At 51.6% G+C, this 17,632-nt stretch overlaps 3 protein-coding genes across 3 annotated transcripts; 1 reads left to right on the forward strand and 2 right to left on the reverse strand.

The window, feature by feature from the left end:
* Window positions 1-331: 331 nt before the first annotated feature.
* On the forward strand, window positions 332-2,972 carry COL26b_006401 (uncharacterized protein; the record flags this gene model as incomplete). The annotated part of the gene is made up of 2 exons (XM_053179220.1): window positions 332-364; window positions 450-2,972. The coding sequence occupies 2 exons, from the start codon at window positions 332-334 to the stop codon at window positions 2,970-2,972; spliced, it is 2,556 nt and encodes an 851-aa protein (XP_053036807.1).
* A 5,110-nt stretch (window positions 2,973-8,082) lies between these two features.
* COL26b_006402 (uncharacterized protein) lies at window positions 8,083-9,462 on the reverse strand (the record flags this gene model as incomplete). Its single annotated transcript, XM_053179221.1, has 2 exons — window positions 8,083-8,273; window positions 8,334-9,462. 2 exons carry the CDS (start codon window positions 9,460-9,462, stop codon window positions 8,083-8,085), a joined length of 1,320 nt encoding a protein of 439 aa, XP_053036808.1.
* A 4,161-nt stretch (window positions 9,463-13,623) lies between these two features.
* COL26b_006403 (uncharacterized protein) lies at window positions 13,624-15,412 on the reverse strand (the record flags this gene model as incomplete). Its single annotated transcript, XM_053179222.1, has 2 exons — window positions 13,624-14,969; window positions 15,019-15,412. The coding sequence occupies 2 exons, from the start codon at window positions 15,410-15,412 to the stop codon at window positions 13,624-13,626; spliced, it is 1,740 nt and encodes a 579-aa protein (XP_053036809.1).
* Between the last annotated feature and the right edge of the window lie 2,220 nt (window positions 15,413-17,632).

Consider the following 17,632-nt stretch of genomic DNA (forward strand, 5'->3'; position numbering starts at 1 on the left):
GCCAGTCCTGTCATCCCGACTGTACTGCCCGGCGAAGTATCGCAACGGCGCTTCCCTCTCCAGCAGAAAACCCCCCGCCCGACATCCTCAGAGTCACCTCATGGGTTTTCAGCCACGCAGCGACAACATACTAATCCGAGTTGCACTAGACTGCGGTAGAACCGGTCACGACTCAATTTCCCTCGTCCGACTCGCATAGCGGAATCTGGTACAAGAGTTGAGAGATTTCTCCTCCGACCATATTAGGCGCCGAGACTCGCCGTTCCCTCCTTTCCTCAACCCAGATACCCTACACCCAGTTATTGTTTTTGCCCCCGATGCGTCCTTGAAAATGGATTCTGAAGACGGGGAGTTGTTCATAAAGGTATGTCGCCAGATTTTCGTCTTATCGCTCGCTGCTTGGCTGTGCCGCCTCGCTATCTGTTCCGTCTTGCTCACGATATCTTCAGCAACTGGCCAGCTTCGTGCGCACGCACGAAAAGGCTCTCGCCAACGCCTTGCAATTCCGAAGACAGACCGCCCGCCATGGCGCCTCGCAGAGTGTCAGCTCGCTACCCACGCCGCAGTCTCCAGTCGTTCCCGAACGGCCATCGACCTCGGCTTCAACTTCGAGCGGCCTTGCATCCGCCCTATCTCTGGGCTCTCTGAACTTCACTTCGCACAGCGTAAAGTCTGCGAAGCTGGCCTTGACGCCTCACCATCTATTCTACCTACTTTCTCGATTCGAAGAACTCGCCATTCCTGTCGGCCCCATGAAGATTCGTCTCGAGAACCTCCACGATAGCTCTACATCCGCCAACTACGTTTCATTCCTTAGCAATACCCAACGATCCAGAAGCCGCGGCTCCGATGTCGGTTCCATACACTCCGTATCTAGTGTCCGCAGCGTCATGTCTGGCATGTCGGCTCTCTGGCAAAGCTTTGGCATCGGCGCCAGTATATCTGCCGCCAGAACAGAGCGACAAAAGGCTGCCATCCAGGCTGACCTGAAATACCTCTACTCGGCTTTCACCAAGATTCCGTGCCTGCGTCTCGCCCCCGATTGGCGTGCCCGCCTGATTCGCGGCTACGAAGAATTCCCGTTCGACTCTGCCGTACCACTATACGTTTTCAAGAACGTCCAAGCTCTTGAAGTCAACAGCATCGACTTTAGACAGTTCTTTGGCTGGGACAAGATGGCCGAGCAGCTTAGATCTCTCACTCTCAAGCGTGCCGGCGTGGAAGACCCCGCGGACATCCTTATCGACATTGTGCTCGACGACATGGACAAGAGGCGCAGGAGAAGTGCGAAGCAACAATCTTCCCCAACAACGCCTTGGCCCGCCAGTTCGAGTCCTCGCAGGAGTCCGACGCTCCCGCACGCAGAACTCCATAAGGCTACTTCAGCACCTGGTTCGCCGGACCCGCGAAGCTCTATCGGAGACCTCGGCATCGGTTCCTTGAACATGCACGACGACGATATGGCACCTGGCGAAGGTAGAAGGCCTTCTATCGCTCGCACCGAGACCTTTGAGGCCATGTCACCGCCGAAGAGCAGGCCGCGCAGCAACTCGCCCACCCGGCCAATCAGCTCACGCAACCACTCGCACATGAGAGGCGGCCACAAGGTTCGTCGCTCCGGATCTGGTAGCTCGCAGTCGAGCCTGTCGGACTCGTGGCACCACAGCCGTACTGGAAGCTCATCAAATTTGTTGAACATGGGCATTTTGCCTGCGTCCAAGTGGCGCTTCCTCAAGCACCTTAGTCTTGCAGACAACTCCATGACCTCCATCCCGGCTACCAGCTTGGCTCCTCTCGCAAACACCCTCCATTCGCTGGACTTGTCGTCGAACCTGTTTACTCAGATTCCCGATAGTCTGGCCACCCTTACCGCCCTCCGCGCACTTAACCTCTCACACTGCATGATTGATGGGCTCCACTCCCTGACGCGCAATCCCCTCCCCGCCATCTCAGCCCTCAACCTCCGGGCCAACCGACTCCAGTCCATTGCCGGCATCGAGAAGTTGTACCCTCTCGAGCGTTTGGACCTGAGAGATAACCGCCTCTCTGATCCCTCGGAGCTTGCTAGACTTACCGGCATCCCCGACATTCGGGAGATCTGGGTCGAGGGCAACCCCTTCACTCGCACCCACAAGGACTACCGCATCACCATCTTCAACCTGTTCCGGAAGACTCCCGGCTACACTGAGGACATCATCATTGACAACTCCGGCCCTTCCTACTCAGAGAGAAGATACCTGGTCGAGCGTACTCCGGTGCCCGCCGCGGTCCCAGTTGTCAAGCCCGCCCCTGCCGACATTCCCGCCGTCGATGTCAGCAAGCCCGCCATCATCTACGACATTCCCAAGGAGGCGTCCGTTCTCCGTAAGGAGCGACCGGTTCCAAAGGCCGTCACTAGCGAGGTTAACACCAGCTCCACTCGTCGCCGTAAGACCCCTAAAAGGCGCATAGTGGATCTGTCAACATCTGATGGCACCCCAATCTTGCCGCCTGGTGTTGCACAGCTCCCGCCGACCGATGTCAAGGTCCTGGCTGCGGACGCCACTGCTACCGCAGCCGGGTCCGACAGCAACTACCGCATCTCCCAACCCCCCGAGGTTCCACCTCTGCCGTCTGCGGTGCTCTCCGATGGCCGAAAAGCCACCTCACAACCGGAAGTACCACGCATCGACACTAGCGTAGTCCCCGAGCTTCCTCCCATCTATACGACTCGCGAGACTCCGGCCGACTCCCAGGACTGGGACGTCAGTGGCGAGATGTATCGCAGAAAGATCGAGGCGCTACGGGACAAGGTTGGAAACGGCTACCTGAGCGTGCTCAGTGAGGAGGGCTGGGATCCCTCTCGCCCTCCAACATACACTGTCCCCGACTTCAGTCCAGCCTCGACTGTACGGCCTAGCCCTACAACACCCCGTACCGCCACCACCACCCATCACCCCCAGGCCATCCACAGTGGCCGCACTCTTGGTTAAAAAGTCACCTTTCCATGATACCCTTCATGATACCCCACCCCCCTCTTGAGGTTCAATTCTACACTGGGCTGCATTCTCGATTTCTCGTTTGCAGCATCGCATCTGGCATTGCCACGAGCATGGACTTGTCCACCCATTGTCTTATTCGTCATCTTTTTCCGAGCATGTTAGAGCATAGCGTACAAGGCGTTCCGGTTTCGCGGGTTCTTTCGTTCATCCCGCACTTTTCTTCTCCTTCTCACAGATTGCACCGCCCGAGGTGGTAGAAGGCCACAGTAGATCTTGTCGCTTCTCATCTGTCTGGTTTCTCGGCGCGGCTCCCTGAAGGGGGTCTCGGTCTTGGGCTCATAGGGATAGGCGGATGAAATAAAAGCGAGTGGCATTGGCGTGCAGGTTTCCTCTTTCTTTCTTCTCTTCTTCAAGACTTCCATTTTGGCACTTGATTTTTCCGAACCTGGCGTTGGCGGATTACTTATCTCGAGTGGCTTCAGTCCTTTCTCTTTCTTTTTTTGCTGGTCATCATGGGGCACGAAAAAATTCCCGGCATGAAGGTTTTGCATTGCGCGTTGTTGGTATGGCAGATGATGACTTGTCGTGAAGACAAGCTGGCGGGCGGGCGGTCGGCTCCTTAATACATGAAGAAATGCATTGTTCAAACTTTTCGGTCTACAACATGACGTGATATGGTGACTAGATACGTGCCTTCTGTGATGATAATCCACTGCAACTTGGACGTAGAGGATCTATATTGACGATCAGGATGTGCCTGTAGCGGCGTATAAAACAAAAGCCTTGCCACCGGTGAGTAACATCAGAGCAATAGCTTTCTTCTGCTCCCCGGATTTCCCACGGTACATGAGTTATGCGCGTCGGATTTGCGGTGACTCGAAGTTACTCGCTTGCGACCCCCACGCTGGCTGCCATCGCTCTCCGCTGCTCTCCTTGGCTTTCCCGTTTCTATTCGCGTGTATACTGAAGGGAAAGCTGATTCGAAAACGGGTATTAGGCATACGCAGTGCTGTTGTCTGCAAAGTCTAGGTACCAGACACAGATAAGGCGACAACATACACATCATGACTCATTGTTTTCTTTGCAAGGCATAGTCAGGTTTGGCGAGAGTTATCACCGTTATATATGGAGTCTAGAGCTTCTTCTGGTCAATATCGGCAGTGATGGGGAGGGAGCTTGGCGTGAAGGTCTACCCTCACCCTGAGATTGTCGTGGGCTCCAAGGGGTGGTGGTTTCTGTGGAGGTATAAATCAAGGCTTCAGGTTAAAGATTTCGACTTCTCAAATCACTGTGTGTGTGTGTCTGCACTCTTTGGGCTTGATGGGAATCAGGGTAACTTATACTCAATTCAGGTCTCTATTTACAAAATAGACATCGGATTAAGTGATTGCATCCTGTCCCAGAGCCTTTTTTGCCGCCGTCCTTCGTTGTCGTAGTCTTCTGTTGATCTCTTAGTATTCATGGTCCGATGATACATCAGAACTGCGCGAGTGCTTGAGGCCGTCACTTTCACTCTCAGTACAACTTCGTAGCTGCAAGTTGTACACAGGTCGCTATCAAGCTGCCGTCTGCCGGTGAGACCCATGCTACAGCCGTCAACTCATTGGCTTGTCTTGGCCTGATTCCTGAGAGCATACGAGGAAGAACCCCTGTTCGGTACTTGAAGGACTTTGCTGTTGCTATGTTGGGAAGCAACTCTGCGGTCTCGGTGGGCTGAATTTCACGATGTTTGAGTGAAGCAGGCGGGTGATCGTTGAATTCAAATAACTTGGAACTTTTTGGCATTCATCAAAGAGCCTCAAATGAGTTCTGAGCGGCAAACCTGAAAGTAGGCATGTTGTGAATTCTTCACTCGCGCAGTTCAAAGCATGATGGCGGACACAGAGTTGACGCAGAGCTGGAAGAGACAGTTATGTGTACCAGGCATCCGTCATTCTGACCTGTTTCTCTCGTTCCTCATCTTTTGCCTATTCATTTTGATGTTTCTAAGCATGTTCCTTCTGAGCTGAGATGATTCGGAGGGCGAATGGGATGTCAGACTTCTTGGTCTGATCATAAGACATTTGCCTTGCTCAAACAACAGTCGATCTGTTAAAAACATTTCTTTTGTTTCTCAGGGCCTGTCGGTAGAAACAACGATCAGCTCTTTTATAGCACATATGAGTTCTCATGAAGTCGTGTAAGGATCAGCGCACTTTTATATATCGGTGAGTTTCGACCATGTGAATCGCCTTCTAAAACAGTTGACACGCCTGGCAGTGGGTCCTGAAGAATTCATGGGACAAAAATGAAGTATATTGGCCTTGCTTAAGAAGCGGACTGGACGAGGAAACTACGGTCTGGGCATGACTACATGCTCTCCTCTAGAGTATTGCTAACATAATACTTCAGGGACAACAGAATTAGTAGATTAGGACAATAAATTCTGGGTAGAAGGATTTGCGAGCCTCGTGTCTATGCCCTCGAGGATCATCATGTTCTGGTCGGCGGGCTTCGACCTCTTTCAAGGATTCGGCACAATGCCAATTCGATTGTGGTGGCGAGGGAAATACTGACGCATCATTCGTCTTTTCGAACCCCCCATCACAGCAGCAAGTCGTAATTCTGTCGATTCCCCAAGTGCAGTTGAGAAGTCTGTGACTTCCCCCTGTTGGGTTGTGTGAAGTGAATTGCGCCTGCCTAAAGCACGAGGGCGCTCCTGCTTCTCGGAATGGCAAACCTCACCTGTGGCTTTCTGAGGAGGCAGGTGACCGTCCTGTTCAACCGCCCTATCGGACTTGCCTTGGGTCCAACTGGCTCAACGGGTCAATCGACCTGAGGTGTGAGTGGCCACCAGGGATCACAGGTTCGGAGCCCGGTTCTGACTTTTTTTTCGATTTTTGCTTTTTTGCGCCCCTTTTGATTTATTGTGGCAACTCCCTTGTGCATGGACTTGGGCTTGAAGTCGGTCGTCTTTGATGTGCCCGATGTAATTACACAGGTTATTAGGAACCTCACCACTACGAAGCTCATGAGATCAAGCCAGTCCTTCACTGAATGTTTCTACGGCATAGCAGGCCACCACCCGATTATGTACGTTCTAGTCGCTGCGAATGAGCCCAATGGCTACCGCCTGTTCCCCGTGAATTTCACAGCCCTGTGAGCTTTTTTTTGTAGAGAATAAGAACGGAAGAATGGAACTGGTGGAAAGAGAAGACCGAAGATACCTTAGGCGCTCTCACTAATGTTGAATCCTCTCTTAATGTGACGACGACTTGAATGAAACGTGTAAGCTCACCGAAGGGAAGACACTCATTCCATTAGACAGAGCAGGGCTTCTGAATTGGTTGGTTTCTGATGCTATATTTTCGTTACGGCCATGCATTGATATGAGATCTAAGAAGACCTAAGACGTTCCAACTCTGCTTTAGTCTACGTAGCAGGTCTTGAATAACACCACGAGGAGCGCTGTTCGATGCTTGCGGGTGCCTCAACGTTCTTTAGACGTGAGTTTGCATCCACCTTCCTTCGCCCCTGACTTCTTCGTTAGCAGGAACGATCTTCGTATTAGAGTGCTATTCTGCATCAAAGGCTGAAATTACGGCAATATGCTGCCTGTAAACCGCTATTAGAACCATGAAAGCTGCTATGTACCTGATATGTCGCATCTTGTAGTGACCTTCCTCTCACAGGGACAGATTTGTCCCGAGTGAGGTAGGATGTCGTACTTGTGGAAACCCGCTTCAAGGGGAGAGGCCATAATATCTGGAAATTTGCAACTGGTTGACATATAAATATTGTGTTAGCTGGGCTATGATGATCGAAGCAACAGAATGGGCAGCATCGTTTATTCACTGCCTTCGCTTCTCCCGGGTAATTGAAAATTCAACGTGGGATGAGTGCTATATGGATGCATGATGGCAACTTATATGGGCTGATGATTATTGGCACAAAGATCGGAATTCATCATCTATGTCCTTCTCGTATACATTGAGTTTCTAACAGAGGCTTCGGGCTTATCAGGGCTTACTTGACTTTTAGTCACAAGCTATGTCCTACTACCATCACACTGTACTCAACTTTCGTTTTCCGCATCAACTGAGAGATACGTCCGACTCATTGGCGTCCTTATGCAATTACAATGAATCCCGCAGACATCTTAAGGCCATGCAGCTGATCAAAGCGAACGTAGTAGTCATTCAAGTAACTAAGTGATGTGTACTAAGGGAAAGAGAGTGAAAGCATGCCATCACTGGACTAAAATGCTTGAAGTCAATGAAAAGAGATATAATGAAACGCATCCATGCAAGTAGTTTCTCACAGTTCCAGATCGATTCGACACAAATTGTCGGACGCTCGTGATCTACTACTTGGTCACAAACGTTGTCTGCCTGCCCCTGTTCTTCCTCCCTGAGGGCGCCGCTCGTGAGTATACTCATCCTGTTCTTCTTCCTCATCATACTGATCTCGCAGATTGTCGTCTTCCATGTCATCATCATCTTCATGGTAGTCGTCCTGAGCCGGTCGAGTCATGCGGCTTCCCCGTGGGCGCTGCTGCTCTCGGCCTGCTCCGCGCCCTCCGCCCATGTCGTCCTGGCGTCTTCGATGTGCGGGTTGAGTTCTATCAAGTACGTCGGAACGTTGTGGCCTTGAATTTTTCCGAGGTCTCGAAGAGGATAATCCAGGGTCTACTGAAGATTCCCTGTATCTGGCCACCTGTGTGCGTCGCCTCGTTTCTCTATCAGAGTGGTCTTCATCGTATATCTCCCTCGCCCGCCAATGGTCGGCACGCTCTTGGCGACGTCTTGCCTGGTCTTCCTCATCTCCAATCTTTACAATCTTTAAGTATTCTTCAAATTCAGCTGTGGTGCCTGCAACAGCCTCGAAATGCTTGGCTCTAAGGGTGGCCGGGGCATTGTCTTCGCCGTCTTCCTCTATTTCGATTTGTTTGTCGTACAGAGCAAGGCCTGCGGCTATTTGCACCGCGTTTCTGATTTGGCGTCCGTTCCATGGACCTCTGTTCCTGCCTGTTGACTCGGAATACTCCTCATATTGAGTCCTGACGAATTTAATGATGCCTTTGTCCTTGACATCGAGGAACCCATCCCGCGCAACGCCATCTTTATTTAGCATACTCCAATCTGGGCAAACGTCTTAGATTTGCCTCGAGGATCTTGATTGTGTCGGCAAGACTCAAATTGGGGTAGCACAGACTGAGATGCACACGGGACCGAAAGCCTTCATCGAGGGCACCAACCCTGTTGGTCGTGAGGAACAGGATCCCGCTATAATACTCCAACACTCTCAGGAACACTTAAAAACAGATGGTCAGTTACTGTCACTCAGGAGCTGTGGGGTTACGTGTGGACTCACCTCCCACGAGAGCGTTGCGTTCCAGATTTCCAGCGCCGCGTTCCCTCTGTGTGAGGAACACATCAGCTTCGTCAAACAGAAGAATGCAGTTCCACAAGTGGGCATAGCGGAAAATATCCTTCCCAGACCTTTCGACTGCTGCAGGCGAGAACCCGAGATCGCCACATGTGATAGGAAATAACGGCCTCTCGGTCTCAGCGGCAACTGCTTCTGCTGTCGCTGTCTTTCCAACACCAGGAGCGCCATGTAACAGTATTACAAGGCCCTTTCCCTTTCCTCTGATAGGGTCAAGATCGGACGTAGAAGGACCTTGTTTGCCCCTGAAGTGTGCCGCAACAGCTGACCGAATCATTCTCCTGCGTTCGGGCTTCATCTGGATTTGATCCAGAGTAAGATTGCCTTGGTTGGTATTGAACTCGATGCTTCTGACGTCAATGCGTGTGAACTTGCGCTCTCGTAAAATGTAGGCGAATACCCGTCGGGGTAGGAGGGCGATATCTTCATCTGACCAACTCCATTCCTTCCAATTTGTCTTTTTGCCCAAGAAGGAATCACGATCGAACCATGCCTTCGCTTCAGACTCGTACAGTTCTTGCTCTTCAATGACGATTGAAGTATTCACAGGGTACGATAGGCGCGGCTGTGGAAACGTTCTGGCGTCTTCGTCCCAGATCTTCAGGGGGTACTCAGCGTAAGGTTCCGAATCCCAAGACGAGCCAACCCAAGGCTGAGGCGATCCTGAGTAGGTTTCCCATCCGGGATAGCTCTGAAGTGTTTCCTTGAAATCAACGACAATTTCGCTCTCGATATGCTCGGGAAAGTGCAATTCTCGACCTCCGTCATCTAGCAAAGGCTCCGCAAACAGACCTGTGATGAAGGTCCAGCCCGAATAGTAGTGATGCTTTGCGCTACTCCTGATGCACTTCAGAAAAAGCTTGCCGCAAGCCTTTTGCTCCTCAATAATGTCCTTCACGTTCTCGTGTAGAGACAGAGGATAGCATTCTAAAGAGGTGATGTCCATTTCCCCCGTGAAACGTTCAAATTTGACGACCGCCCAGATTGGCACCAAATTCTCTCCGTCGTAATCGAAGGAGTACAGGGACCATCGAGTGAACTGGCTCGGGTTCATTGTCGAGCCGTATCTGTAAACCGTAGGGACAGTAGCAGGACAACAAGACACCATTCTCCACACCTTCTGGACCGCAGATCGGTGTAGGAGCCTCTTCGTCCTCGCTCTATGAGTTAAGAATGCCAACGACCCGGGTTGGAAGAGGTAAGGGATATCCTCAAAGCAAACACGTCGGCGTTTCTGAAGCTCTGAACCTCGAAATCTCTCCCGGATGGGAAGCACGACTTGTTCTACAAAATTAACAAAACACCGCATATGTTCCAAGTCTCGGTCAACTGCAGCTGGCGATGTCGTATGTTCTTCGTTGCCTTTCCCCTCGGATAAGTCAGGCAAGGTGTTAATCGGATCAGCTGTACCAAGTGATTCCGAACTCAAGGGGGCGTTGTCGGTGTGATCAACCTCTTGTTGCTCGCTCTTTGCTGCGACATGTGATGCCTCCGGTGTTTGTTTTTCCATCGCTCTTTCCATCTCAGACAACTTGGATTTCATTCCAGTAAGGGACTCCTCAAGCACTCGAAATGGGCGGTGGAATTCGACGACTTTTTCTCTGGCAATGCCATCGTAACCAGCCACAGATGCTAGAGCACGAAGAACAACCTCGGACCGGAGCCTAATGCGCATAATCCTTCCATCCGGAGCCGTCTCTGAGCCCGATGATAGCTGCAATCGCGAGGCATATGCGTACTTGTGGCCATCTAGTCGTTGATCTGGAGCTCTTACTTCGACGTCATAGAAATCGGGGTGTGGCACTGGTGGGAAGTAGGGAGGGGGAGGAGGAGGCGGCGGCGGTCCGTTAGACGACGCAAATTGCTGGCGACTTTCTTTGATAAGGGCGGTGGCGGTCGCTGTGGCGGGGGCATCCGTGGTAGATGCGCCTGCTCTGGCAGTGGTTGCCGACGTGACGATCGATGTCTAGGACGTTGCGGGCGCTTCGGTGGGGGGCAGTCTCTCATGTCGTCCTCCGCCATCATCTCAGAAAACCAGTCCGGCTTTGCGACGAAGACTTCAATTCCAGAGTCACCCTCATCTTTTCGCATCCTATTCTGGAATCCATTATAGTTGTAGTATCGTACCCCCGACGTCAAAGGTCTCTCCAATAGTGACGAGTCTTCAATGGGTGGCAGCTCCTCTTCGGATAACTCGCTGTCTGAATAATAGACATAGGGCGATCTTCTTCTTCTTGGTCGAGAGTAGTCCTTCTTTCTGGGGCTCGAATCTTCTGGCAAACTGATAGGGTCGGAAATATCATGGTCTGATTTCTCAGTGGTAGCAATCTTTTCAGCCATTTTGATGCTTGCGTTCTGTCCAAACCGACTTGTACACTTGATTAAAACTCGGTTGGCATGATTTCTGAAGAGGCTGTGATACAGAATTATACAATGAAGAATTTAGATCACGTCTCGCTTTTGTACTCTTTTCGTGTTCGCTTGAGCCTTAGTAGAGTTCTCAGAGCCTTGCCTGCGTTCCATTGCAGGATGACGTTTTGGCTGCCGCGTTGCTCAGCTTCGCAGCAGGCTGAGGACTTGGCGATGAGTCTTTGGACTGTGCTGACCTCGCTAGACATCAAGATGGTGGTCAGAACTTATGCAAGGTAAGTATTTTTGGAATTTCGTTCCGTCGCATTTTCGCCATTGGCTCATCGACTTCGTAGGATCAGCTGGTGAGCCAGCCTGCCTATGCGCTCATGCGCATTTATCTGGGTTGGCTCACCGAGGGTTTAGTGATACAAAACGTGACACGAATTGCCCCTCAAAGAACTTTAATAAGACTGGGACCAGCCTGCTATTCAACATGTGTGTAGAATACGTGTTTATCATCAGTTCTAGGTAAAGAGAAAGCGGCAGAAGATTTCTTCATTTACGACGTCCATCGTCACAATGGAGGAGGATAGTAGCTATCGCCGCCTTTTGCACTTGCACAGACCATTTTATCTCTCAAAAGATAGGGGACGACAAACCGATCCCCAAACATGTGACAAGATCGTCCAGAAAACGGTTTTCAGCACTCGCAATGCGTACCCAGGGCAACTCCAATACGACAACGAGGAAGATAGGTTCAAGGCGAAATCCAGGATTGCAGCGAAGTATGTCCCTTCAGTCTAGCTTCTTCTTAGTTAACTGAACTAAACTAAATTTCATAGGGATCTAGAGAAAATCATCGAAGCTCATGACAGAGAACCAAATACAATCTTAGAGGTTAGAGATAGCTCCTGGGACCTCGTCTTCGAACAAATGGCTGCAGCGAAGGCTCGTAACGAAGAGAAGTCCGGTCTCAGATCCAAGATTTCAACTGGGAATGATGTGTTGTCAGCCTATATCAGCCTTCTACCGGACGATTACGGTATTGGAATCTTGAAAGGGGGCCTTGCTCTCATATTCGATGTACGGCTATTATACCTGAACATCGCACTTGCTTTATGTATGTGACTGCAAGAAGAGGCTGACTAGTCAAAATAGGCTACTAAGGCGCACGATGAAAATAGGAATAGAATCGTCGAAACTTTCGAGACGATTCCTGACAGCATCCTGACAATTAACATGGCCTTCGACCTTCTCGACGCCGACCCGGCTGACATGAAAGTCCAGGCGGAAGCAATCAGCATGCTCCTAGAAGATCTCCCCGTTCTCATCAAAATCCTTCTAGGAAAAGAGAAATGTAAGATATGTTGCTCATGTACATGACTCCATTCTCACTAAATTTTGTTCATGATGTAGGGTATTGCAAAGTTGTCAAGCTTCTGTTACTCAGCATCCCAGAGACCATGACAATCGACGACAGCTTGTCACGTTGGAAACGAAAAGTGGTACAGCTACAAGAGCATGTACAGCGAATGAAGTGGAAAATGTGCTCCAAATTCTCGGTCGAACTGAAGGACATCGGCGCTGAATTGAAACGTTCAGACGTAGGGATCCGGGCACTTCTTGCAGAGAGCAAATCAATGCAGGTTGCTCTGTTCGATAATGTCAAGAAAGATTATGCGTCCATCCTGTACGAGATAAATCGGGCCAATGATATTGCGGCGGACGTGACTTCACTGATGAAGATACAGTTAGAAGGCATGGAGAGGGACAAGGAGCAATGAGACAAGGAACGAGAGAGCTTTTGTCGAGAAAGAGAACACTTTCAAGCCAGGGAGTTGAGGCTGGAAGAAAGTGAGCTAGACCGTAGACCTCATCTTCATCCCGCAGCGCTGACTAGTAACAGAGAACCAGAACCTCAGCCTGGAGGTCGAGACACTACGTCGAAAGGTATCCCAGCATAGTATCACAGAACAGCCTAGAGTCAGCCTCATCGAATCTGTACAGCTTGTAGAAATTCTTGGAATTTCTCTGGGCAACTTAGCGGACGATCTGGCAACTGTTGTGGGCCATTCGGAGCGTTTTGATTCGGATGATAGGGCAAAAGCTCAGTGGTCACTACAAACTGATGAGTTTCGCAGTTGGCTCCGAGAGAACCACTCTTCATTGCTTCTTGTGGACGGAGAGTTGCAGGACTCCATGATATCCCCGCTATCAGGGATATGTGGTGGTATAGTAGGCGCCCTCATGCAGAACCGGAGCTCGGCCGTGGCCTTCTTCTTCGCAGGGTTGCATGTCGATATGCAGCAGCCAGACATTGACAGCGGGCCAGTGCCGATGATGAGGAGCCTCATCGCTCAGCTCCTTATGAGTCCCAATCTGCCCTCACGCGACTTGAGTTTCATGTCCAAGGACATGATCAAGGGATGCAGAGATGGGGACTTTCCCGTTCTCTGTGAAGTGTTCGTCAAGATTATCAAGCAGGTTCCAACTCAGACGACTGTGTACTGCATCATCGACGGTGTTTCGTGGTATGAGCAGGGACGCTGGCTGGATGATCTCGATCAATTTGCCACGGCGTTGGAGTACATAACAAAGAGGAACAATGCTGGCCGTTCTGGGTCGCTGAAAGTTTTGCTGACCAGCCCGACCCAAAGCACCGAGATTGGTCATCTTGCGAGAAAGCATAAAAATCTCTGGTGGTATGTATCGTTGGCAGCTGGCCACATTCACCCTGACTTGGGCTTTATGGATTCGAACTCACTCCCTATGCAGTAACTCTAGATATTGTCATCTCCTGTAATATGATATCAATTTTTCTCCCGAAAGAAAGCAAGTCTGGTATCAGTAATCGAGCAATTCATCAAGACCTAATAGCATCGTCCTGAAATTCCCAGTCTTCCCATGTAGGTTCGTCAGCTCCATTAGGCCTCGAGGTCCGAACGTGTCCTACGCTGATCCCTTCCACGCTGACAGCCTCTCTGGGCCACCTCACCTCAGCGTCAAATCCCTCGCTGTATGCAGAGTGCATCATGTCCTCCGCGAACAAACCCGGGTGAAGCTTCTTCACACTCTTCAGAGCTCTCTTACTAACCTCATCCACCGAATCGTGGTGCTTCAGGTCAAAGAACGCAGGATCATGCGACTTGCGCAGCTTAGCCTGCACCTCTGGCGAGTACGCCCCAAGCGAAAGCAGAAAGACATCATACTGACACAGGCTCGTCCTGCAAACCCACGACCTGCCCTCCGTGGCCCTTCGATACAGCCCGGCCATGGCAGCAACGGCACCCAGCGCGCCCGTGCCGTAGTCAGACATTGGGAAAGGCGGGACGACGGGCGCATCAAGACCCATGAAATGGCCCTGCTCCCACGCCACGCCCGTGACACAGTCCGCGATCTGTTGCCATCCAGGACGGCCGGCCCATTCTGCCCTACCCTCTCCGAGATCCGTCCCTCCGAAGCAGTCCTCCGCCACGTAGACGAACCCCTTGCCGCGTTTTATGGCGATGGCAGCGAGTTGATCTGGACCGTAGCCTAGACGGTCAATGACACCCGGGCGATAACCATCGATAATGACGTCTGCGCTCGCAAGCAAAGCATCGAACGTCTCACGGTCTTTGGGATCCTTAAGATGCAGTGAGGTGGTATGCTTCCCGGTGTTGACGTCCACCTGGAAAAAGGGAACGTCGGGAAGTTGCGGGGATGTCACTTTGAGAACGGAGGCGCCGTGGGCTGCGAGAGAGCGGCCTATGGTGGGGCCGGCTATCACTCGGCAGAGCTCGAGGACGCGAACTCCGCGGAGACACTGCTCGGGGCCGGGAGGGCTGTTTTGAGACTCAAAGGGAACTGGTGGGGCGGTCGTTTCGGCCGGCTTTATTGTGAAAGGAGAAAGAGATTGTAGAGCCGTGCCGTGTGGCGTATCGAGCAATTGCTCTTTTTTGAGGACGGGGACGCCGGCTTGGCCTTCTCTACGGTTCATCTCTTCAAGCTCCTCGACGGTGAAACGCTTCATGGCGGTCTCGATGGTCTTGATGCACTCGCCATAGCTTTGGAGGTCCGGGTTGAAGGCCGGGAGGCCGATCATGTTGAGGGCCTTACTAGCCTCGAGGGATCCATGGAGGTGGTAGTACTCTCCCGGAGTTTTTGTCTCATATAAGTTTGCTGACAGGCGCCGATAAAGAATTGACTGCGCCTGGTTCAAGTCGGTGTCTGCCGAACGTTAGCGGGCGAGCTTTCGTTGTTTAGTATGACGACATACCTGGTATTTTCGACTTGACATTTGGATGGGCTTTGTCCATGCCATCAACGGTAGTCAAATAAGCCGATATCAGGAAACAAGCAGTGCGCGCAAGGTCAACATCTATATCTCTTGAAGCCTGCCCGTACCTCAAGTCGGCGATGGCGGCCGCGGCCATGCCCTCGAGAGCTTTGATGGAGGCAGTGGCCTCCTGTTCCTTCAGGGGACATGGGAAGAATGTTGTGTCCCCAAGTGGCGTACTAAAGGTAACGTTTCGCAAGTGCTCGACAAATTCAGGAGGAAGCTGTCGTTGACACGCGGAGACGAGGGCAACCAGAGCACTCTCCGCGCCCTCCCTGACCGAATAACTCGGCGTTCTTTGTTGGACAACACCAGGTCTTTTGGGCACCACCATGTTGAAGGGGATGGGGAGGGGAGGGTGTGTGAGGTGGTGCGAGATTCAGGTCGTGATACGATGAGGAGGATCACAGACTTGCGAAGTTTCCGAAAGCCACATTTTTGTACAAACCTCAAAGCGAAGCCTATATGTATCAGGGATCAGAGATAGGTCGGGTCGAGGCAGGGCAAGTGCTCGGCTAGGGGCATGCTGATCCCTCCACTAAGGCAAGAGCTTGAATCGAGGAGCTCACTCCATGCGATCCTGGTAGCGTCGGAAACAAGAAGCGAAAGGAAAAGGGGTTCGGTGAGAGGGCCCATCGGTTACCTGTGTATCCCCAGCACCTGGTATTAGACGGTATCCGTGCCAGGATGGCCTCGCGGGAGCATAGCAGCGGGGTTCAAACATGGGATCTCTGGGTGTGAGTGGCCAGGGACGGGGACACCCGAACGGAACGTTGACGGGGAGGGTGTTCCATCATAGGAAGGGGGGTCTAGGATTCATTGGGATATTACATGGATGGAAAACGTCCGAAAGGGATGCTCAGCCCGCCATCAGTGGTTGGAGTTGCCGAAGTGTACAGACAGAAATTGACACTGATGAGAGTGTACTGAGAAGCTAGTTTAGGTGCAGAATGATATCGAATTGGAGAAGCGTAATGGCGTGCGCAAGGGAACGGAGTTGTCGACCACATGCGCCTCAGCCGCGGATGACGAAACAAAGCGGCATACTACATGTAGACTACCCACGCTGCTGAAGAAAGAGGGGTCTATCTCTGCCATGGAGAACCGCGTACACGGAACCTGTGGAGAAGGGGTGGGAGGGGGGAGGGCAGAAGTTCAGGATGGTCCCGGGATCAGAAGCCAAGGTTTGGCTAATTCCAGCTAGTCTGATGAGCCCGACAAACAAGAAGCGACCTCGCTTACACGTCGCTTCTGGCGTGCGGCATCGATCTGGGTTGAGGCGACTTCACCCCGTCATTGTCTCGGTTGAGGTGTCGAAGACGTGATACCGACGTATAATATGTTGACCGACCAAGTTCCGACGGCTGAGGACGACATGCAGGAACAGGCGATTAGAGAGTTGAAAGAAAGACTGGAATTTGGACGGAACAAAGAAAACCGAATGTGGCAGTCACAAGCACCAGTCATGCTGGGTGCAGCATCCGATGACAACTGTTTGCGGCATGCAATGCGGCATGCATGTGTTGCTGGCCAGCGCGAATCCTTGTGCTCTGGGTGGACTGGGTGATTTGACGACGACTTGACATATCGGATCTGAGCCAATCTACGCTGAATTTCAGGTCGACGAGACGTGGTGATGGGCTTTGGAACATCTAGGGGCAGAAAATCTGCTGCGGGGAAACGATAATGGATGGGCAAAGATTGAAATTCGATGGTGCGCAAAGTCGAAAAGCTGGTCTGCATCTGACTTATTGGCCTGTCTCCTCCTTTCATCGGCCTCCTCCCGCGCATACATACCCTGTCAGGTGTGTCGCGATTCATGTCTTGCCTCTACCTTGGGCTTAGGTGCACTATCCGATGATATCGACAGCGATCTAATACAGTGAGAGTCAGATCGCTCAAAGAAAACAGCGACTTCAGCGAGGGATGTGCTGTTGACGACGGCAAGTCAGTGGAGGGTTGTCGACATGGCTGACTTGACCAATTGTGACTGCATCGGGACTCGGGTAGATACAGGGAGGTGCTGCACCAAGTCCGGCCCGGACATCGATCCGATGCAATGCTGGCACTTCGGTTTGCCATTCTCGTCCATAGGATGTCGTGTGTCGAGAGATCAACCGTGGTTGAGTGATGATGGTACAGCATGAAGGAGAAAGAGTATTATTTCGCTGTCGTCAGAGAGGAACAAGAAATGTTTTCCTCTTCTCACCTAAATGCATATATTCATATCTGAGAGTATTCACTTAGAGGTCATGCATGCGGTGACTTTAAGGTGAGCAAGATAAGCGAGGAAAGCGTGCCTCGGTGAGCAGCCCATGGATTGCACCTACCACATCAGTCTGCCGGCTGTGGCAGAAACTCAGATACTCTATTATTTCTTGCGCTTTCCTCAATGAATCTTCCTTTCCGCCTCAACAAAAACATCGACAAGTCAGATACCCATTGTCTACTACCTACCCCCCGTCTCCTGCGTACCTCATCTTCACCTCACTCCGCACCGCATTGCATCATGTACGATGCAGCTCAGCTTCTCCTCACGACCACACCACCAATC

The sequence above is a fragment of the Colletotrichum chrysophilum genome (assembly GCF_026319265.1).
Source record: "Colletotrichum chrysophilum strain AFK26 chromosome Unknown scaffold_47, whole genome shotgun sequence".
In the NCBI taxonomy this organism is placed as follows: Eukaryota; Fungi; Ascomycota; class Sordariomycetes; order Glomerellales; family Glomerellaceae; genus Colletotrichum; species Colletotrichum chrysophilum.